General features: G+C 39.5%; 4 protein-coding genes across 6 annotated transcripts; 3 read left to right on the plus strand and 1 right to left on the minus strand.

Moving 5' to 3' along the window:
- Positions 1 to 518: 518 nt before the first annotated feature.
- Positions 519 to 1262, plus strand: LOC6584912. The gene has a single exon (XM_002010516.4). The coding sequence runs from the start codon at positions 649 to 651 to the stop codon at positions 1138 to 1140; it is 492 nt and encodes a 163-aa protein (XP_002010552.1). The 5' UTR covers positions 519 to 648; the 3' UTR covers positions 1141 to 1262.
- Positions 1263 to 2023: 761 nt separating this feature from the next.
- On the plus strand, positions 2024 to 2858 carry LOC6584913. Its single transcript, XM_002010517.4, has one exon. The coding sequence runs from the start codon at positions 2180 to 2182 to the stop codon at positions 2690 to 2692; it is 513 nt and encodes a 170-aa protein (XP_002010553.2). The 5' UTR covers positions 2024 to 2179; the 3' UTR covers positions 2693 to 2858.
- A 1205-nt stretch (positions 2859 to 4063) lies between these two features.
- LOC6584914 lies at positions 4064 to 5038 on the plus strand. Its single transcript, XM_002010518.4, has 2 exons — positions 4064 to 4513; positions 4579 to 5038. Exons 1-2 carry the CDS (start codon positions 4126 to 4128, stop codon positions 4584 to 4586), a joined length of 396 nt encoding a protein of 131 aa, XP_002010554.1. The 5' UTR covers positions 4064 to 4125; the 3' UTR covers positions 4587 to 5038.
- Positions 5039 to 9963: 4925 nt separating this feature from the next.
- LOC6584915 lies at positions 9964 to 23401 on the minus strand. Of its 3 annotated transcripts, none has more exons than XM_015161219.3 (5): positions 23177 to 23401; positions 11532 to 11733; positions 11338 to 11454; positions 10413 to 10556; positions 9964 to 10351 (listed from the first exon to the last, which is right to left on the minus strand). In XM_015161219.3, exons 1-5 carry the CDS (start codon positions 23329 to 23331, stop codon positions 10244 to 10246), a joined length of 726 nt encoding a protein of 241 aa, XP_015016705.1. In that variant the 5' UTR covers positions 23332 to 23401; the 3' UTR covers positions 9964 to 10243. The 3 variants fall into 3 exon arrangements, with proteins under 3 accessions (XP_015016705.1, XP_015016704.1, XP_002010555.1); XM_015161218.3 differs by lacking the exon at positions 23177 to 23401 and adding an exon at positions 22637 to 22706; XM_002010519.4 differs by lacking the exon at positions 23177 to 23401 and adding an exon at positions 22561 to 22621.
- Between the last annotated feature and the right edge of the window lie 841 nt (positions 23402 to 24242).

Consider the following 24242-nt stretch of genomic DNA (forward strand, 5'->3'; position numbering starts at 1 on the left):
AGGCGAAGCTGCGAATAGATTTGGCATAGCTGTGCACAGTTTCTGTTTTTTTGTTTTGTTCAGATTTGGAGAGCTTAGATAAGGTAATCTATAGTACATATATGACGGCATATTTGGACGCTTGAGATCAGGTAGGCATATTTGGATGCTGCTGCAGCTGGAAGTCATCGGGCAAGCGGGAAGCGCTCTTGATTGTTATTAGGTTGATGTTGCTGTAGAGTCTGTAATTGAATTTGCACTCATGAATTAAGAAAAGCGAACAAGCGACTCTGACTGCGACTGCGACTGCGACTGCGACTTGGCGTCAGCCAATAAATTGAATTAAGCGGAAAGGCGAAGGCATCTGGGCAACAATCAAACAGACTAACAAACAAATGGCGACAATTTTTCACAAATACGGGGCTGACTTGTTATACGATCGCCATTGTTGTTGCTGCGGTTGTTGTTGTTGTTGCTGTGGCCTTTATTTATAGTGTTATTACTGTGCCTCGGCTGCCACTACCGAGGCAGTAGATAAAACGCGTGGACAGTCCTCGCTCGCAGCCAGTCAAGCGCAGTCAATTGTCGGGTTCAGTGTGGAAACGGGCGCCTCAGGAACTTAACGACAACGGGATTATAGCGATTATTCTTCAAATTAAATAAATCGACATGCGACAGTTATTTGTAATTGGTGTGCTGACGGTGCTCCTGCTGGGGCTCTCCCACAGCCAGGCCGATCTGCTGGACTGCGAGGAGAAGGTGCCCGCCGTGCTGTCCGAGATCGGGGACAAGTTCTCGGAGATGACGGGCAGCAGCAGCAGCTCGGAGCATGAGGTGCGCGACTTCTTCAAGAGCGTCGGCTGCCAGATCAAGAAGGGCGCCAAGAAGCTGGGCGAGAGGGCCAAGGATCTGGGCTCCGACATCAAGGAGGGCGCCAAGAAGCTGGGCGAGCGCGCCAAGGATCTGGGCAGCGACATCAGCGATCGCATCGCCGACTTCCGTGACAAGCTGTCCAAGGATTCGGCCGAGGACATGAGCAAAGATCGCGGCTTCCTGGCCAACGTCGAGATCATCAATCCAGACCTGCTCAAGGGCGAGCAGCAGTGCGGACACGGACACATCCTGGACGCCTTGGGCAACTGCAGCAAGTTAAGGAAGTGATTCAGCCGCTCGAAGTCGATGCTTCTTCTTATTTTTTTTTTTGTGTGTTTATTATTTTTTTATTTTTTGTTTTGTTTTCTAAGTAAAAATAAAAGCAAGCGCTTTGCAACATAAAGAGCTAATTGTTTTTATTTCACTGTATGGGTATCATATCATAACACAGAGAGACGGCCTTTAGGTCTACTTCCATCGCCATCTCTGATGCGGCAGAGTATTCGCTAGTCGAGTCGTAGGCATGCGTGCCAATATTGTAATCAAAATTGCATTTCGATTATCGGATTAAGGGAATAAAAGTAGTTGGTGCGTCCGCCACACTTTAGCCATTTACAGCTAAACAATTGAGTATAATCAAAGAGTTGATTATGCGTATTATCGCTAGACACGATATGTGTTTATCCAATTAGGTACTCCATCAGCATATTCTTCAATTGACATGACCAGCTGCTTGGCTTGGCTGGCTTGTTTTAAGACCCATTTGTCATTCCCGTCGATCGTAAATGAGGTCGGCAAGTCTATCTAAAGAACAATTTGAGAGTCTCGAGTGTATTTGCTTGCAGTCCCAGTCCAGACTTCCCTTTGCGTGCACTGGCTCGCAGCAAGCAGAGTATATTGGTTTCTGGCCCAAGTATGGACTGAAGATCTTATAATTAATATTCGGTATATGCTTTGGGTTGGCTGCCTTCCTCAGCTCTTGCGGCCAATCTTCGCTTTGCTCGAACATTCCTGGAGCAGCGTATTTGCTGGTCGATTGCACCCGATTTGAAAGTTCTCGTTGGCTTTGTCTGGCGTCTTACTGGCTTGACGACTTTCTTAAAAAGCTTGCCGTCGAACGATCTGTAACCCATCTGCAGCTGAAAGCCAAGCTTGGGCAGCCCATTGCTGCCGCTGGCTGCAAACAAGTTTCAGTCAGGTTTTTGGTCTCAGTTGCTGCACACGCCACACGCCAGACACCACAATTCAGACACCAGACGCCACAATTTAGACGCCAGACGCCAGAGCAATTATTTCCGACTATAAAGAAAACTTTGGTGCAATTGGAATGATGACTCAGACGCGGATGCTGCTGATTTTCCTGCTGGCGATCTGCTTCGGGCAGCTGCAGGCCGCGCCCATTATCTGCGGATCGGATGGGCAGGCGAGTGTCAAGTCGTCGGAGTCCGCCGAGGTGACGCCCAAGCCCAGCGAGGTGAATCAGTTTCTGCACAATGTGCAGTGCACGCTGGAGAAGGCCAAGCCCTGGATCGAGGACCTGGAAACGGAGGCCAAGCGCCTGGAGGAGACAGCCAAGCGCGTCGGCCTGAGCATCGTCAATCGCTTCGGGGATCTGATTGACTCGCTGCTCAGCACGGTCGGCAACAGGAAGCCCTCAGCAGGCGCTGATCCCGGCAAGCCCACGACCCTAGCCACGCCCACTGAGAGCACGGAGCGCGACGCTGTGGCAGACGCCGATGTGGAGCTTGGACAGGTGACGCATTCCACAGAATCGCCAGCGAATGGCCTCGCTCCCAATGAGGCTGAGAATGAAATTACAAATCAAGAGCCGCTCAAGTAGACGCGCCTGCCACAGCGAATTTACATATACATACACAATTTATATATACATACATATATTTATTTATCTAGTTTTAGATTACTGCTAATGAAATGTACTCGTAGTCTTAGATGTCAAACGGTGTGAATCACAAACCACAACAACATGATTTTATTTTCTTTCTTTATTTTTTTTTTTTTTTTTTTTTTTTTTTTTTTTTTTTTGACAAACGTGTAATAAATGAGTAAGTGCACTCTGGACTCGAGTGTGCGACAAAGAGATACCCTGTAAACAAGTATTCTCTTTTTATCTGTGAATATCTATGTAGATAAATGAAAACATACATGCGTATACATACATACCTATGTATCGTAAATATACATACATAAACATATGCATACGTATACATACATCCGTATACGTACCTATATATAATATGTATGTATACATATTCATTTATAACTATACATACATACATACATAAATACACACATACATGCATACATAAATACATATATATTCATGTATATTTTACAAATATTTCAAGATATATTCTCGAAAATCTTTGACCTTTCGGATATGCATAGAAGTTTCCATTGCTAAACAGCGCCATCTAGTGTATTTCTGTTAAACTTTGTCATTTACGCCGGATCGCTTGATACTATGTCCACGTATATGTATGAGTGTGCGTATTTAAGGATATAGTCTCGAAAATCTTTGATATTTTCGATATGTATAGAAGTTTCCAGTCTTAGACAGCGTCAATTATCGCATCTGTCCGTTCAACTTCGTCAATTACGCCGGATGGTTTGCTACTATTTATGAAAGATCAAACACAATACAGTTTACAGCCAATTGCATATTCAGGCAATTGGAGATCATTCAATGATAACATCAGATGTATAAGTCGCAGTATATGAGGTCTCTGATAACCTGATCAAGTGATTAGCGTCAATATCGAAGCTGACGTTGATCGGCACTCTGTAAGCAATTTCTCAAACTATCGCATTCGTTCCAGAGTCAGTCGACTGCTTCGGTTTATGGTGAAAGAATATTTTGAAATCGTTGAGTTTCTCTCATTAGCTGCGCTCAGTCTCGGTCGCATTTCTACAAATTTGCAATAGGTCAGCTGGGATTATTCTGAAACAGAGGCCAAGATAGATTAGCCCTAGTTTGCGTTCCAAGTAAACCAAGATTTTATATATGTATGTATGTCAGGTACAGACATGTGTGTGTACGATTGAAACTGTCGGGTCTATTAATTAGTAAACGTCGGAGTGGAGCTAGGGCTTGTCGGAGAGCGGGACCAACCGGAGGCAGTTCCACGAAACGCTGATAAACCGGTATAGCCCGCTAATCTAAGCAGCCCCGTACGATTGCGAGTCGAGTTTTTGCGTCGCTCAGTCGCATTGCCAAGCTCGTGGAGAACAGTCCAGCAATAAACAAACGCCGAAATGAAATCAACAATCATCTTTTGCGCGCTGCTCTGCCTGGCGCTGCTCAGTGGCCAAGCGCGCGCCGCCGACTGCGACGAGGTCAAAAATCCGGAGGACAGCGATTTCAAGAACTTCTTCAAGAGCATCGGCTGCAAGGTGAAGCAGGGCGCCGAGGACGTCGCTGATGCGGCCAAGCCCTACACCGACAAGATTGGTGAAGGCGCCAAGGAACTTGGCAGCTCCGTGGTCGAGAAGTACAAGGAGCTGAAGCACCGCCTCACCGACGATGCCTCCACGCCCAAGAGCACGCTCGTCGCCCAAGTCGACGCGCCGACGGAGCGCGTGCCCCTGGCGCCCATTGCGCCAACCGTGCCAGCTGAAATTGTGGGCAACGCTCAACCCATTGGTAAGTCCTGACTGCAAGTATCCTGACACCAAAAACAATAAATGCTTTCTGCTTTTACCTTTCAGCTGGATAAATCTTCGCAAGGCCAAATCCCATATATACAGGACTTACTTGTTGTTGACTTAGCTAACCCTTCTCTTTTTTTTTTTTTTTCATTCCCTATTATATTATTTTGTTTTTGATATTTGTTCTAAAATAAGAAAAAAAAACCTGAATCGAAATTGATTTTTGTTACTTATATGATTTTCGTGATTTCTTCGTTAAGATCAAAGGCAGCTAGAGCACTGTTGGCATTTGAGCTATGCAAAGTTAACTCTTACGGACGGTTGATAAGGATGATTTGAGTTTTCAAATTTTTTACGGTGTTGTTGGATCAGATTTGGGGCTAAGTGTAGTTTGAGAGTACATGCATATAAGTATATATTCACAGAAGAGTACTATTTCAGATCGCTTATGGATCGGATGATATATGCAGTGGTTGTTGATGGCTTAAATAACCAACTAAGTAAATTTCTTCATACCGTCTTCCAAACGCGTTTTCTCTACATTATATTTATTATAATCTTCGATGAAGATCTCTAACTAGAACAATCAAATATGATTTATATGATATCGATCTTATGATCATCATTGCACCTTGTTTATCTTCATCGTATAAAGCTCTAGCTGAAAGTCGACAAACGATGACCACTCAGAACTTGCAAAGCTTGCATATTTAATAGGCATTATTATATCCTGAACCCATTGAAAATGGGAAATGTATGTAACAGGCAGAAGGAGGAGTGGCCGATCCCACAAAGTATATATATTCTTGATCAGGGCGATAAGCTGAGTCGATTTGGCCCTGTCCGTATGTTATTTTCATTTATCTTACAATTATAGACCTAGAGCAAACAACAATTTTTATGGATCTATAGTGGATCCAACGGAATCTAACGTGGATCTAAAATGGTCACATATGATCCTACGCAGATAAAGGTTCTGGAGCCTATTCTTTGCATCTATTGACAATTTTTAGATTCAGAAATGAAAATTGAGACAACGGACTCTCTAGAATCTCTGAATCAAATAAGATCCTATATAAAAGAATAATTTCAGATTCAGAAACATCTCTGTCGTGTCTTTGGGCATTTCACACTGCAGACTCTGGAGCCAAAACTGCCCGATATAAGCAAAATGTGAACTCTCCAGGACTCTCCCAGGACAATCTGTTATATCTTTCTATATAAAGACTCTCTCGATAAAGACGTTGCAGGCCAGCTAAAGACTGAAGGCTATTACTCACAAAAATGGTTGACTAATCCACCATTTCCAGAACTTGGCCACACAAACAGGAAAAAGTAAATTGAAATAACAAAATGCGCTCTGCTGAGCACGTCTTGGATAAACAACTTCCCAGATTTGCTCAAAGCCGATGCAAGGTAAATAACATAATTAAGTCACCAATAATCGAATCGGCGTACTTTTTGGCTGACAAACTATCGCATTGCCAACATCGGCACCTGCAGACGGCTCGACTGTCATTTTCGAAGATGTTTTGCTAAAGCGCATCGAGTGGAAGCCGAGTGAAATGTTCCCACTTGTCATAGTTGATGTAGTTCCTGTCGCTCCATTGTCAGTGGCTGGTTGTGCAACAGCTTAAAGTGTTAATTAGCTTTGCGTGATTTGATTGAATCGGGCTCGCGCTATTTTGTAATCATATTTTAGTATTTGCCTCTGAAATGTTTTGATTTTGCAATACCCTGCCAGCTCCGCCTCGCTCCCTTGTCGTTGCTGTTGCCCAGCATTGGGATTCGGTTCCGGGGGTCATTGTAGCCGGGAATGCATAATCAGATTTAGCCTTTGGCTGAGTTGAACAATAAAAGTGCTTGACCTTAGCCGTGTTGAGTCAGCTGAGTCGAGTACTGCGAACTTATTCACTGTAGGCTTAAATGTAAATTAGTTTAAAGTCTACTCAAGCTTAATGCCAAATATACATATACATATGTATATATGTATATACAGCATTATCACGCAAGGTGGAATGAATAATGAATAATGCATTTGGAGCTAAGGAGTTATTACTAGAAGTTAGCCGAGTCTAAAGCGCGACCAATAAAAAGTATACCTAGAGTATCTACAAGTCGATCACTTTATATATAACATATTCTAAGCAGGATGATTGATGAATATGTTTTGTTTCTTTTTTTTTTTTTACATTGATTCGCTTACGATTAAAGTGGTTGATATTATTTGTAGCATTTGATGCTGTCAACCTTCAATTAGTTTTAATCGACACAATTCAACATACACTATGCATACAAATGTAAACACATATACACATACATATACATAGAGGTAGCCCGCCACATACACGTACAAGTGTCCATTTGCACGTGAAGTAATTACAGCAATTATAAGTAGTTTGTACAAATGCTATACGCATATACATATATATATATACATACATACATACATACATACATACATACATACATACATACATACATACATACATACATACATACATACATATATGTATATGCATATGTTTGTCATGCTATCTAACAACCAAATGGTATAATTTGTTGTCAACACACATGGACATGTGTGCATGAGTTTGTGTGTGTGTGTGTGTGTGTATATACAACAATAGCTAAACGTTTTGACGGATTTAATGCCACTTGAAAAAAAAAAAAAAAAACGAAACAAAACAAAACATATGACAAGTGATCAAGTTCTCTAGTTTGCAAGCTTTAATATTTAATGTGCCATTAAATTAACAAGTGTACCCAAAAAAAAAAAAAAAAAAAAAAAAAAAAATAAAAAAAAAAAAAAAAAAAAATTAAAAAATTCACACATAACAAATATGATTCATATGACACTTATATACAATTGAGTTTAATTGCGACAGCTTATGAAGTGAAAAGACATTTGTCGCTGACTAAATTACGTACAACATGTTAGAGTTATACATGATCAAGATGGAACCGATTAAGATCTTAACATAAATTGAAAACATTGAATCATTCACAGTGAAAAAACAAAAAAGACTTCTTCACGTGCCAGGATCAAGTCTCTCACTCTAACACTAACTCTTGCCACGCCCCTATTGGACTGTTTTCAGTTGGAGTAATATTACAGTTTGCATACTCGAACACCATTGGACGAAGCTACATATGAGAATCTACCACAATTTGCATCTCTTCAAAAGCTTCCAAAGAGTCCGAAAGTGCATGTATATATATATATATATATATATATATATATATATATATATATATATATATATATATATATATATATATATATATATATATATATATATATATATATATACATATACATAATGTATATTTGAAACGCTTGAACGAGCAATAGCCAAAATCAATATGCAAAATGACAGTACTCTCATAAATTGAAGTGATTATGTGAAGTGTTCTCAACTAGGAAATGCACTTAGCCCAATATGGAAATCGCTCTAAATAAATATCATGTGGCTCCATTAGCCAGAGTTGACCTACGGCTAAAAGCAGTTCTAAGTCGTCCATATTTCGAATGACTTTTAACCTTTAGAGTGCTACTTCATTCGAAAAAATAAAAAAAAAGGAAAACCCTCATAAATGACAAAAACGAAATTAATTAAAATGATATACGTATGAAAACAAAAAATAGAAAACTTTTTGCCTCTGTTGCTGGTAATCGAAGCCTGACTTCGTGATTGTGCTGCTGCCACTGAGGCACTCTAGTGGAAAAATAAGCCAAAACAAAGGGACGGTAAGGAGTACATAGAACTAGAGAGACTTGAAAATACCCTGCATGAATGTACAACAATAACAATAAAATGCTGCATACTTTGTGAAGTGAACTCTGCGAGGGAAGACCTTAAGAATATGGATATGGAATTATATAATGAAAATAAAGATCAGATGAGAGAAATATGAAGGAATAGTTTATTTCATAGATTGCTGCATCTTTGCAAATACGTCGTTCAAAGCAGCTACCTCCTACTGTCAGAGGTGTTCTAGAGGGTATAAATATTTCTCACACATAAGCACAATGCGGTTCCTTTATGCCTGTACATGTGCACACACACACACACATACATACAATGTTGCTGTTCTTGGCTGTGAAATCGAAGTAAAGTTTGAAGTAAACCCAAAGAGCAGAAGCAAAGGCGAGAGCAAAAGACGGAGCCAGTCTGTGTGGCACTCTGCGGCAGTCCCGAGTGGCAGAAGGCAACTCGCATAGTTAGCAAAAACCACTAAAAGTGTCATAATTCGATGCCCATGAGATGCCTGTCTCGAAAGTACGTTGGCCAAAAACTTTGACGCCGATAATGAGTGCCAGGTTGCGTCTGTTGTTCTGCCAATGGCAAGCGCCTCGGGCCGGCCGGCGATGCATATCAGCAGTCTGTCCGCTTTCAGCACCGCCTGCTGACCTCGCCCGCAGCGCTGTCACAGGCCGTCAGCTCCTCACCGGCTGCGGCCGCTGTCCACGCTCCTTGCAACGTCTGCAAAGTTGCACGAACATCGATTCGAGCCGAATCGAATCGAATCGAATCGATTCGATCCGCCTGCAGCTGGTCCTGGTTCCTAAGACTGCATTTCAAGCATTGCATTACAGCTGTTGACATAAATCAAAGCCAACACACAATTCTCCAATATGAAGTCGGGCGAGCAGAACCACCCACACGCCTCCCAAGCCATAAGTTTAAGCAATTTATACTGGAATACTTAAAGGCGAATAATGAAGAGACAATGTATTCCACAGAAAATGCTTAGGAGCTTCAAAATATCATAAAAAAAAACCTTTTATGTTTATTCAAGGGGCCAACAAAATCGTATTTTTCAGCTAATATTTTTGAGGAATTTTAATAAATTGCTGCTATTTTATTTTACGTACGAAGTGAACGCGTCCTGTTATTTGTTATTTCCACCGTTCGCCCGTCCGTCTGTCTGTCCCGAGTCATACAGATGAGTGAAAATCAGCAATCACTATATCTGGCACACTAGTAATATTACCATTAATTTCATAACTATTATAAATAAGTCCTCAGCTCTACAAACTAAGACTATAGGGGCGTGGCAAATTCGATTAAGAGTTGAAAGCTAAAGTTTCTATTTTTGAGTTGCTGTTGAGCTCCTCTATTGATACCTTTTGTACTTTCTGAAGTTTTTGAGCCTTACTCCTCAAATGTAACACTTTCGTTAATAACGGCTCTAGGGATTGACTTAGACTGTTCTATTAGCTAGAACTAGAACGGCAGCTGTAGTGCTTAAACTGTGAATTATTTTGAAGTTATTCGATTCAATACATTTGTCATCTATAGCTTACCTGATATTCATTTTCTTGCTTATACAAGTCACCATAGTTCAGGCTGCAACACTTACCTCATAGATGAGTTAGAAACCATCGCCCAAAACACAAAAATAATTTTATAGAAACCAGAACAATCTACAAGATATATGTACACTAGCTGTTAGCTCCCTTCAACGCAGTTTATTCGATGGAAATTTGTACAATAAATAGTTATAATCAGAGATATATACAAGGCCTTATGCTAGCTCTGGTAATTTTAGTTCTAATGGGTCCTCTATGCTACTTATAAGCTAGAAATAGTAACAACCGTAACATATGTACACAGGTGAGTTAATTAACGCGCTATCAACGCCCACAAAGAAACAATTTATATAACAACAATTACAACAATTGTGGCAGTGGAGAAGAGAAGTCGGGGGAGCTCTGGGCTCAGCCCAGGCCGAGACTCTTCAGCTTGTTCTTCTTCTCGACGCCCACGCTGTTGGCAAACTGTTTATCCGCCTCCATTTTGTATTGCTGAAGATTGTAGTGGGTCGCCTGCAACAGAGCAAACAGAGCGAAATAAAGGCGTATACACGACCATATACTAGCGACTTACATTGAGGGCGTCTTTGAACTCGATCTGGGCCAGGCGCTGTACGCCGCGGAAGTTACGACCCAGGATACGGCCCAGCTCGTACCGGGAAATGGCGAAGCCCTCTGTCGTTGTTTTCACTGTCTGATCATCTTCGTCACTGGATGGCTGCAAGTGGAATGTATGGTATGATGAATTATATAAAGAGCATATATGAATAATTAACAAAACTACATTCAACTGGGAAATTAACAATTTTTAATTGAGGAATACCTAAGAATTGATTCAACGAATCGGTAGTTGGAAGAGATAGATAGACTTCCTGTCTTTCTTCAGCTTCCATGTGTAATATACTTATATATATGTATATATAAATTCAAAAAGATATTTTAATCAATTTTGTTAATTGAAGAGCATAATAATTTTCAGAGCCTGCAATATCGGAAGTTAACTTTCATTTTTATAGAAATATAACACATTTAGTCGGTAATGGCTAATAGAAAGAAATAGAAGTTGGCATTGTGTGTAAAGATCAAAAATGGAGTTAAATGACTGAACATTTATACCGATTTTGATCTTGATCAAAAAAACTTTAAGTTCTTTTCCATAATTTCAGCTTTAATCTGTCCATGCAGGTAAAACATAAGTTTATCTAATTGTCTAGTAATCTTGATCTCAAAAGGGACGGAAGGCAAGGCATACGTTACTCTATTATGTTATGAACGAGTATATCGAATTCCCATCTACTTATGTAGACTAAATTCTTAACGGTATTTACGCCGTTCTCCAGCACAGCTCCCCTAGTTTTCTGTAACCATGGAAATATCTCAAGCTAACCCATGTCCATATTTAGATATAAATATATAGTATACAGCACTTGCACAAAAAGACTTTGCTATTATAGGCATGCGAGCAGAGTATTCTAAATGCTGTTCATCTAGCGTCTTACCAGCTTTTCGGTTGTTACTCTTGGCTGCGATGTCGGCTTCGCTGGAGCCGGGTCGCTGAACTGCTCATTTACGGTGTTGTAGATGTCGTTCAGAGTGTTTCGCGTGTCTGTGTATTGCTGTCGGGTCATGTAAATAGATAGATTTGTGAAGAATTTGTTAATTAGTGAATTACAATTCAGCCTGGCTCACATACATCGACAATCAGATTTTTGGTTATGACCATTTTCTGAAAGAAGTCCCAGAAGATGCCCCGCTTGTTGCGAATGTGCGGCTCATCGCTGGCAGCCACTGGCAGTCGCTCCACCTGTTCAGTCGCTGTAGCCAAGCCCAGCACCAGCAGCCAGCTGCCTAGCAAAAGCAGTGCTAACAGTCGATTGGTTCTCATATGATTCATTCTGAAAATTAAAAAAATAAAAATCGAAATTTAAAAAATATTCCTTCAAGTGGCACCTTTATCAGCGAACAGACTTCAGCCGAGTATTGACATAACAATAGATATAAGTTAGCAGATATCCAAAAAGATCCCGAATTCACAATCCTTGAATATCTTATGTACAATATATCCAAGAATAGCCAGAATGAGTTATCCGATATCCTGGAGTATTTAAGTTGACTAATAAGACAACCCGGATATTTCAAAATTTCAAGAAAATCCAAGAAGATATCATAAAATATTAAAATTCAATAATATCTAAAAAATTAGATATTATAGAATATTAATAGACAATATGAACGTCTTATCCAATAGTATCCAGTATAACATATTAATTAACTTATAAATATCCAATAATATCTAGGATGAATTATCCGATATCCTGGAATATACAGATTAGCTAATAAAATACACATGATTATCCAGTTAAATATCTTAGAATATAAATCAGCAATAATATCTAGAAAATGCAATCAGATATCATAGAATAATAATAAACATATTAGACCTACTGAAAAATCCAGATTAATTTATCAATATCTTAAAAATATCCAGAACAAATTATCCGATATCCATAAATAGCCAGATTAGCTAATAAGATATCCCAATCAGATATCACAGAATATCCAGAGAGCCAGTCAGAAATCCGGAATATCCAAAATATCTTATCAGATAAGTTTATCTTTTGAGACAGTAAACCTTACGGGAGGTCTCTGATTCGCCACTTCAGCGATTTCATACCAAAATATGTACATATATGGGTATATAGCTTAAAAGTATATTTAACTAACCTTAACAACTATACTTTACGCTTTACTCCACTCGAGATTCAATTGTTCACTTAGAGTTTTCATCCTCGACTTACTTGATAACGACCATATCAGACTCGCTCGCAAGCCGAGCTGTTTTATTGGCCCTAAAGTGGGGCAATATTAACCTTTTATTGCCAGCCGACATGATGAAGGGCCAACAATAACAAATTTACCTAAAACGATTGGCAAATAAGTGCGCAACAACAGATTTCAGCTGCCGCCACGGCGCTCTGACAGTTGCCATTTGCCAAATTGACAAATTGCGCATACGCCGCGTGAGCGCCAAGTAAGACTCACACTGTTGTTGGGCAGATTAATAACCTAAACATACGGAAAGGCATCAAATAAATTGTATCGCATTTATGGAAGCTCAGCCAACATCGACCAATGATTCATGCCTGTCAATTGTGGGCCATGCATAAATTGCTGGTAAATATTTGCGCTCAATTAATATGTGCGAAAGGTTTCTCTTTAGCTTGGCGTGTGTGGGTGTGAATGTGTGTGTGTGAGTGTGTCAGTTATTTGACTAAGTGCTGCATGCACAATGCACAATTTCAATTAAAATCACGCCAATTATTTTGGAAGTCAACCAGAGTTGCCGGCTTAGGGGTCTGCACTTGCCTATCTCGCATTGCAGGTAATAAACATGCATATGCAATTATTGCAGTGCTCACTCAGACACACATACGCACATATGATGGAATATGGCCAAAGAAAAAGAGAAAAAATTCATCATCGAGAATGTTGAATATTGTTGCTGTTGCTGTTGCTGTTGCTGTTCCCAGTTGGCCGTGGCCGTAACTGGCAATCCTTTGGACCATCGTGATTGCTTTAATGCTACTTAAGTGCTTAACTGTTTGCCAGACGGGCGCTGCATCAGGCCCAACAACAACGACGATGACGACAACAACAGCAAAACGGAGGCGAGCGAGGCATCGAAAGTAATACACATAAAACCAGAAAACAAACAAGCCAAAGGAAAAAACTACTTCAAGTGCTAACTTTTCCTTTTGGGCTGAGCAAAAACGAATCGAAACGAAACCAAAGCAGACCAAACGCAATGCAACGAAACGAAACGAAACGAAATGAAATGAAATGAACAGAGTTGAGAAGCGAATAGAAGCCCTCGGCGGGCAGCTTACATATATGTAGCATGCGCATGCATATCTGTATGTGTATGTATGTAGCCTAGCTCGTCTCTATACATACATATATGCGCATATGTGTATATCGATTGCTAACTGCAGCATAAGGCAATCAGTAGAAAAACATTTCACTCTGCAATTGACTTTCATCACAAAACTTGCCAGCTCAATCGAGATATGTAAATATGCTGCTGTCCGCATATGATATCTGCATATAGTGTCTTGAGTTTGTCGACTTGTAGAGCCCTCGACAGTGATAGAGAGAGAGAGAGAGCGAGAGAGGGGGAGAGTGGAGCATGGCGGGCCAGGTGTTTCGGCTCTCATGACCAAATCACGATTGTTGACAACCGCAAGCCTCAAGCCAAGCTACTAGCCACGCCTCATTCCTCGGCCAGCTCAAGTTTGCATTGGCAACTTTGTTGCCTTTGTCGCTGTCTCTTGTCTGCTGTCCGTTGTCGTTGTCAGCGTCTTCGTCATTTGGGCAGCAGGCTGCAGCAACACAGCAGCCGCTGTGCAACTGGAGTATTTTAATTATACCCTAATGGCGCATAACAGCCACCTCTGTATCTGTCTCCAGCTTCCGAGTCCAGCCCCACTTCGCCACTGGCAGCTGGGCCAGCGACGAGCTGCGAGCTGCGAGCTGCTCATTACGCCCCAAAGAACTTCATTGGCTTCGGAATCCCTCTGCCGCTGCCACTTTCCACAACTTTAGCTATTTTTCGAATAGCTATTTGCTGCCCGTCCTGCCCCGTCCAGGCCGTCCATCCCACTGTTTGCAGGTAAATTTGCACTGGCCCGCAGTTAGGTGCAAATCTCCTCGCTCCCTCTCCCTCCCTCTCTTTCTCTGGCTCTCTCTATCTCTGCGAAAACTCTGCCTTTTCAACCTGCCAAGTGTAGGGTATAAGCTGAAGGGCTTATTGTTATTGCCAAAACCGAGTCTGTAATATAAATTAACTTTTCAATTAGAGATTATTAATATTACGACATCTTAGTATTCCATAGAAAGTTGTGTTTCTATTTGAATATACAGTCGATATTATCTAACTAGTCATTTAAATTTGATCTTAAAATATGTATTATCTATTCATCTATTGTTGCTCCCATTCTAATATTATAGTAATAATAATAATATTTGCTACATTTCCTAGAGCAAGGTATTCGGGTCACAGCGGAAGGGCTTATTGTTATAACCAAAGCTGAATCTGTATTATATGTATAATTATTTTTCAATTATAGATTATTCATATTAAGAGATCTTTTCATGCATTATTATTCTAGAGAACTTTACCATAGACTACATACTTTTCATCTATTGTGGTTGCCATTCTAATAATAATATTTTCTCAGTTTTTCTAGAGCAAGGGCCTATTGTCATAGTCAAGGCAGAATCTACAATATATTTTTCCCAGAAATTTTCAAGTGATTTCAATTATATTTTATAATCATATTGTGAAATTTGCGCCATGTTTTTGTGTAAAACTAGTAATTTTTCGATGGTGTAAGCAGCATAATATATTGTTATTATTATAGAATTAATTAATATATATATAATATGCAATAGCTCGAGCAATGTCAAATTTATTCAGCTCAGAATGCACAGAATGGAATTTAGTAAATACTGTTATTGCTTTATACTGCACACTTTTCACTTCCATTGAAATTGCAATTTAAATTTTCTAAATTATCATTGCAATTTGATCTATATGTACTATATATATGCATATATCTCGTTGTTTTTTGCTCCCATTTTCATATAATAATATTTTGCCAAATTTGCTAGAGCAAGGCATTCGGGCTGCGCTCTGCTTGGCAGAGATTTTCCTGATTTTCCTGTTGCCGCCTTTCGCTTACTTTTGTTACCAGTTTTTCGGCAATTCTCGTTGCACTTTTGTGCACGCTTTGATTATTTTATTGCCACCCCAGCCCGCCACGCCCCCGCCCGCCGCTGTGCAGACCAAGCCACGCCTGAGCTGAGCATTGAAACAAACTTCATTTTGAAATTAAAACTTTTTGGCCAAACGGCAAACGGAAAAGCGACCAAGGCAATCGCATTCTTGATTTTGTTTTCCAACTGGCTCATCAACTGGCCAACAAAACTTTGTAATTATATCAATGAATAGCTGCTGCTGGTCAGACAAGCAGCGTCCGTAAACGGAGAGAAAAAACTGGCCGACGTGTGTCTATGTGTGTGTGTGTGTGTCTATGTGTGTGCGATAAATTTATTCCATCTGGCATGAAGTCGAGCATTGCAATAGTCAAAAATCAATCAATTTTCTTATGCTGGTGCGAAATTTTTGCATTGCATTTCAATTAAATTTAATTTAATTTGATTGTGGCCAAGACAAGGAGCACCAACAAGCGAGCCTAGCTCCTCCGTCTCTTGCGCCCGTCGCCAGGACAATCACGTTCACATTCACATTCATATTCACATGCACATGCACATGCACATGCACATCTAACGACCACTGTCCACACGGCTTTCTCTATGCTCGCAACAATAGCTCTGAATTGCTTCGTCCGTTCAGTCAACTTATAATTTTAATGCTCGCACACATACACACACTCGCACACAAAATGGCAGAGACGTCTTCTTGGAGAGGGAGATAGCGCACGTCAGGACAATTTTGCTTGGATTCTCGCTTCATTTTGCATTTGCATGTTAAGTACCAATTAAATAGGACTTAAGACTGAGTTAAATGTTGACGATATGTTGCTACGCCGGCAGCAGCAGCAGCAGCAGCAGCCTCTTCACTCTCCACCACCAACACATTTACAAGCAAACATGTTTATTTAAAGACACCAACACACACACGCGCACACATCCTTCATTTGGCCTAATGCTGCATTGGCGCATCTGCTGAAAGTAATGTCAATTGAAAAACAGATCTCATAACTTGCTCTAATATGAACAAATCCAGAATAATATCATAATGTCACTTCGGGTATGTTGGCTGTGAGCTCTGTGGTATATCATATCTTATCATATCGTCACTAGCTGATTTACATTTGCAGACAGCAAGGACTTCTTATGAATCTATGCAGCAGTCCAACAGAGACATCTGTCTAACTCTCTCTCTCTTTCTCTCTCTTTTCACGAAATAGTCAATACTATTAGATGGTCCTTGATGTGAGTTCATTATTATATTATGTGACGAATATATTCCAACCATGCTTAGTCAATAAATATCTTATTTTCAAAATTAAAATTTTAATCATATATTAAAATATATAATACTATTCTTCTTTCTTCCTCTATCTCTCTATTTTTCATTTTCTCTCTTTCTCGATATCTCTCTTTCTGTCATTTCTATTTCCATATCTAATACTTTTTGCTTCATCTTTTTCTTTATATATATCTCAAACCCTCTATATAAATATACTTATAAATATCTATAAACAAGTATTCTTATATCCATACCTATCTATCTGTCCCTCGCCCTCTCTCTCTCTCTATCTATCTCGAACTTACTTTTCTTTTCTTTCTTTCCCTTCCTGCTCTGCTCTTCTTCCTTTCTTCAACTCTCTCGCTCTCTCTCTCTTTCTTTCTCGTTCTCTTGAATGACTGCTTTTTTAGGGTATCTTAGATTTTGGTATCTAATTTTCATTTGCAACCATAGTCTCTTTCCGATATATTTACTTACACTACATATTGTGGCTTGTGGTATTTCATTGAATTAGACATAATTCTGTTCTATTCGTCGTTAAAGGCCTTTTCAGTCTAAAATGATGTTACCAAGCAATAGCTATCCACTAACGAATTTATGTGTATATATTTATTCATAAATATATACATATATAGTATTGCATTGTACTCGTTGATAATGGCTAATGAGCCAATAAGCTCGGTTTAACGCTCACAGAATGTAAACTTCTTCTACTACTTAGGCTTCCTCTTCTCGCCCTTATTCTAGCTAAGCTGTGACACCTTGGCAATCGTACGACTACAGTTGGATCTACTTCACAGTAAGCAAATACCTCTAACATGAGCGAACGTCACTATTTAACAACTCAGTTGTGGTGATATACAATATAATATAATAATGATATGGACAGTAATACAATATATCATAAATATATTTGTGACTTAAAAGATAGCCAAATTAACAGGAGTATTTGCATTATTATTACCAACTTATGGTAGATTATATACATCTTCAAGTACCATTAGCTGGGTTTTCGCTTATACATATGAATGGACAGACGGACGGACGGACGGACAGCTTACGAACTGATGAATGGACGATCAGGAACGGACGGATGGGCGAAGAATGGTCAGACGGACACATAAACAAACGGACGGACATACGGATGTAAGAACGGATGTATAAACAGACGAATGGACCGATAAACGGGCGGAGTAGAGGAACGAAATATAATAAGCTAGTGCCGTGCACCGCCTGGTAATGCCTGCTAGTCAAAGTAGATACAAAATTTGCTTTTCCGATGATTTAATTGTATCTATTTAATTTACATCATACACATACATACATATAACTGTATTTAATTTCTTTTCATCAATATATGCATATATATGTACGTATGTATACACATTCGGTTCTCCATCAAGTTGTCGGAATATTGATTTTCATTGGAGTTCGTGTGAAAAACAATGAAATTGGAAATAAATGCAACATTTTGGTTGCTTCTTGCCGGCATTGGCATTGGCTTAGCTGGGGCCAATTAATTTCGTTACAGCCATATGTGGTTTTATTGGCGCCCAAATGACGCTCCCAAGTTTCTGGGCTAGCGTGCGAGAGGCGAGTTGGTCTTTAATTGCGACCTGGCGCTCAAAATACTTGCTATAATTAAATTGGAAAGAAATAAATTCAAATGCTCGGGGCGGCAGCATATGGCAGTGCTGGCCCATCAAACTGGCAATAAAATGTATTTTTATTTAAATTAAAAGATGAAGGTCGAGGAGGCGATCATAAAACACAACTACAAACCGAGACTGAAACCGAGACCGAGACCGAAACCGAGGCCCAAAGCTAGACCGAGCTAGACCGAGCTAGACCCAGCTGGCACATAGAACGGGTTGCATAATAAATGTAAATAATGCTTTACGACGATGGCCCCGAAAATAGTTGCCGCACACCAAAAGGACCTGCCACAATTGACCATGTGTGTGTCACGTTTTAAACATATACATATGCATACATATATACATTATATGCATACGTATGGCTGGTGCTTGAACGTGTTTTTCGGCTGGCACCTGCCTGTGGGCCCAGCGCAAATAAAAACAGCACGAAATTTCATTTAGCGAATGGATAGCGATTCATAACTGTCGTATATTAACAGCAACTAATGTGCGGCTCGATTGAGCGAGAGGGGATTTGCTGTACTTGCTGTACTATGCAGAGTGCATTGGGGCTGAGGCGGCGCCACACCTCAAGCCCCAGCAGTTCCATCAGCGACGACGGCGACAATCCTATCGCAGGCATCAGCAATATATATGTATACCCTGGATGGGACATGCAGGCGACGGCGTGCTTGCCTCACGCAACTCATAAAGGTGACCAGTCTAACAGTCTGTCTCACTCTCCCCCTCTCGCCGTCTCTCTCTCTCTCTCTCTCCCTCTCTGTCTCTCTCACACACTCTCAGTGGGATATGTTATTTATTTTCTGGGCACGGCAGGGCAAGGCGTTCGGTTTCTGTAAGCTCAACCGGAAAATTGCTTTTCTCGCTGAGTAGTCGCTGGCCGTAGCCGTAGCTATTGCGTTTGCCTTTGCCTTTGCCGTTGTGTTTGACTTATGTTTGTGACTCTAATGGCCGCCAGACAGCAACATCAAACAGTCAACAGTGGCGAAGACAACAGCACAGAATAATCAGCTGGCCGCATCTAATATACTCTGCCAGCCCAAGGCAGCTCGATAAGAACTTTGGCAAATATAACTAAGAGGCCAAAAATAGGTCGATGAAATTGGTATCTGATCCTGAGCTATTTCTAGCATATGCAAACAATACCCCAGTTCTTATAGAGTGATCAACTAATAGCAACAGAAATGGCCAAAAAGTGGTTGATGAAATCGTTATCTGATCCCGAACTAAATATAACATATGCTTCATTCAGCTCATTTAGATTGATCAACTACCAAAATTACCGTAAGACTTGGAACTTTATAGCCATATCATAAATGCTGCAGCTGTGAAAACTTTGAATCGATATAAATATATTTGACATCATACTATGAACAATTGTTTGTTACTATTCGATATACTTTGCTGAAATTTCTTATATATGTAAATTTCTGCAACTTTCCACAAACGAATATATCTTCTTTGCATTTCCGATTCCTTAAAGTGCTAAGATCGTAATAAACTCATAGCCAAGGCTATATTTGTGTGATCCCTGATCAGTGATCAACAATGAAATTGATTTCTTTACTTTCTGGAACGAACGATAAAAGTATATATATACCATGTGTCATTCTATACTCATCACATGATTATTGTGATATAACGATGGATCTTGTTTGATATATATTTCTATAAGCAGTAGATCTATAAAGCATTGATTTCCTATTATCTCTAGCCTCTAAACAAATAAATAAATTTGCGATTTATTATTTCAAATGAATTGACAAGCACAATCATGATGGCATTGACCTAGTGTAAGCATAAAACTTGATTGATGTCCTAAGTTCAACTTAATCAACTAAAGTGTGCCTTATAAAAAGAAGATGTATAGCTTTAAGTAAGTATATAGTAAAATAGTGTATGTATCAGAGTATGAATTATGCTGACTCAATGCCAATAGCGACTCAGTCTCAATCTATCGTCATCTGAATTTCATCTCAAGACCCGAAGTGTTCAAAAGCACTGAAAATGCAATAAACCCAATCTGAGATGATTTCAAGTTTGATAAGTCGTTAGTTGGCTTGGTCAGCCATCCATATATCTAAGTCATATTCGACCTGTTGCCCTAGAGACTTTCGGGCCAAGTCCGACACACTTCACACTGATCTCTCGCTCAGTTAGGGTATGCAATAAGTTAACAAATACAAAAACAACTAGCTGGAATTGGTTGTTTGAACCCGTTTATTTCCTTTAGTTTTTCTTTTTTATTTTCTTGTCTTTTTTTTTTTTTTGTTTTTTTTTTTTTTTTTGCTGCTCTGCAATTCGCGAATTGTTTGCGCCGCTGTAATTAAATTTGCGCCCGCAATGCAATCGGCCGCTGCAGCGCGCATCGCCTCAAATTTAATTGTTATATTAACATTATTGCATGATACTGCCAGACAGACAGACAGACAGACAGACAGGCAGACGGCAAACGGGTCGGCTACGTGATCGCCGAGGCGGGCTTATAAATCACACATTTCGTATACGCTGCGTGGCGCAGGCTCGAAGTGGAGCTGCGTTCGGAGCAGCCATGTCCGGCACGTCATTCTAGACTGGCAATGTACGTGCCAACTGTCAGAGCAGAGCCCGGGCAGAGTCTGGAGCAGAGTCCGCAGCAGCCGAATGGCTCAAGAGCAACCTCGAGCAAAAGCAACTCAATAAATAATACATACACATACGTGTCTATCGAGCGGCAGGACATGTGTGCATGGGTGTGTGTGTGTGTATGTGTATGGTAAGCAGAAATATGCTAGAATTTTAAGTAATGCCAACATTCAACATTCATATGTTTGATAGAATTCGTTCTGCCTGACGAATTGGTCAATGGTGACCAAAGGTAAGAGCCAAAGTTGAAATTTAGCTGAAACTGTGAGCTTTGACAGATTAAAGCTGAATGGTTATATATGTATATGCCTATGATGTGCTCTGTTCAGCTGCTTTATATTACCTAGCCTTCATAATACTCAAGATTTGTGTGTAGCTCTATTTATAGATCAACTACTCGTTCCCAACTCTTTCAATTTTGAATGAAGTTAAAGCGTCAAATAGATCGTAAAAAAATTGATTGACAATATACAGAAGAGAGATAGCAAAGTATAGAGTACAGAGTATTCTGCAGTCGGCTATAGCCACCTGTCAAACAGTTGCCTAAGCAAATGATGTGCTGTCTGTAGTTGGCTTTGGCATGCTCGAAATTTAATTCGGGCCGGGTGCCACCTGCTAGACGATCTATGAAACAAAGCAAACATGAAAAAATAGCAAAAATCAGATTCATATCGGGTGGCACCGACTGCGCCATGCGCGCTTACAACTATCTCGGCGACATATCACTCTGCATATTCTACTTCATTTTGATCATTTAATATAAAAAGCAAAGGATTTGCATTTATGCAGATATTCAATTAGACAAGCCAATATGCCCGTTACCGCTCGCTAAACGAGCATTTAAACAACACACACTTAACCTTGATTTTTATGGTATTCGAGTCGACTTGGTGACTCAATAGACATTGACTTAAGCAGCGTTAAATATGCCGAGGTCAGTGAGTTTTTTTATGAGTTATTTTAATTTTTATTTATTTTTTTCTTTACTATTTACTGTTTGGTTGTATTTTTTGCGGATTGACCAACAATAACAACAAGTTGGGCTAATCGTATCGACAACTATTACCAAATTGAGCTAAGCTAAACAAAGTTTTAGAGGAATTCGCCAATTTGTTTAAATATCTCTTTAGGAGCTCTGCAACTGCACTTGTTCCGAAAGGGAGTAAACAAATACACCTGTATGTGCATATGTATGTATGTAAATATATAAACTGAAATCGATATTTCCTAAGTGTCAGTTGCGCACGCTTTAAATATCATATTGATTTCTAACATATTTATTAACATACAGACATCCATAATCATATTTCATTTTTTATCAAATTTGATCAATATCCACTCCACTCGATCTATTGCATATTTATAAATAAAAATATTATAATTACACTATCAAAATGGTCGACGTTTATTTATAAATTACTATTATATTTGCACTATAATAGGTATTCGCTTTTTGCTTACTAGGCCACATCCGAATTATGGAGCTAATAAATTTATCGATAAATTGAAATTGCGCCTGAATCGATTTTTCGAAATATATATTTTTGATTACCGATTTTTGATCAAATATTAAAATTAATTAGATACAAATATATCGATTTTTATCAGTCTTCACTTCAGTCGACTTATTTATGTATGTATGCATGTGTGTACTTGGAAAGAGGATATATCCGCATATATGCACATGAATTTTAAAGAAATTTTTGGGTCAGGCTTTATACACAAATAGTAATCAAAACCGGCAGATTAATCATCTTCAGATGATAATTCTTCAAGCTTTATTTTGTACATTAGTATATAGTATATATGTAATGCATATATATTCAAAATTTATCTCTTCTTTATCCTTCCAACTATTTTCATTATTCACAGATCACAAGTCACATTCGATGGCTAACCGATTAGTATCGAAAGGCCAGCCAGCTCACACATCAAGGCCGACAACAATAATTAAAGTATAAATATTTTGGATCACATTGTAGCAACAGAAAATAAACTCACTCGCTTTCACTTGACGCACACACGAAAACAAAAATAAACAAAAATGAAAATAAATAAATAAATTTATTTAGAAAACTGAACCAAAACAAAAAGAAGAAGCAAAATATTGTAGTGTAACCGAAAACGAATTGAATTTCTGGGCGAGCACCGAGCATAAAAATGTTTTCGGATTACTTGATTTAAACGCACGCGAAAGAGAACTAAACGCAACGACAACCAAATTGTTTAAGCTCTATGCAGCCAAATAAAAAAAAAAATAAAAAAAAAGCAGAAATAACAAAAATAAGTAAATTATCCACAGCCGAGCTGACAACGTCGTCCGAACCGGACTGCGCACAGTGGCACCACATTCGCGTCACTTCTTACATGCCAAGAAACATGTAAATATGTAAGCTCAAAAATAAATAAAAATTATGAGAGTTACACTTGATGTATATATTATATAATAGAGAGATTACATAAACATTTTCATATTCAAATTGTTATTTAAAGATAATATATACATATGCTATATTTAATTTTGGTTACCATTTCTTTACTATACTAATATCATTCCGCTATTTAATTGCTTAGAAACACATTTTAAACATTTGAGCTATTCTTATGAATATCACAAGTTTTGCTCTTCACAGTTCAGCTTTCATCCATTAAACTGCCGACATCAAACCACTGTACGAAGCCAGCAGCAGCGAGCGACGAAGAGCGCGGACGATGTCGTCTTCGGGCTATTCAAAGTGCAGCAACGGCATCTACGACGACTGCGCAGCTGACCGAGCAACGGCAACGGCGGCAACTGCGCAGCTGTGCCGCTGCACCGCATGAGCAACACACCTCCCACCCCACCTCTCATCCAACTTCTGTAAAGTAGTAAACGGTGTAAGCGGCACCAGCTACTCATATAGCGACTATGCAAACGCCAGGGCAGGTTTCGCTTTTATTTTGCTTTTATTATTTATCAGTTATGCTCTTGCATAAGAGCAGTCGGCGAGCAATAGCGAGAGTACATGCCTACATACATACATGTACATGTGTATGTGTGTGTGCTTGCATGTGCATGAGTGATGTA

The sequence above is a fragment of the Drosophila mojavensis genome, unplaced genomic scaffold, assembly GCF_018153725.1.
Source record: "Drosophila mojavensis isolate 15081-1352.22 unplaced genomic scaffold, ASM1815372v1 contig_136, whole genome shotgun sequence".
Lineage (NCBI taxonomy): Eukaryota > Metazoa > Arthropoda > Insecta > Diptera > Drosophilidae > Drosophila > Drosophila mojavensis.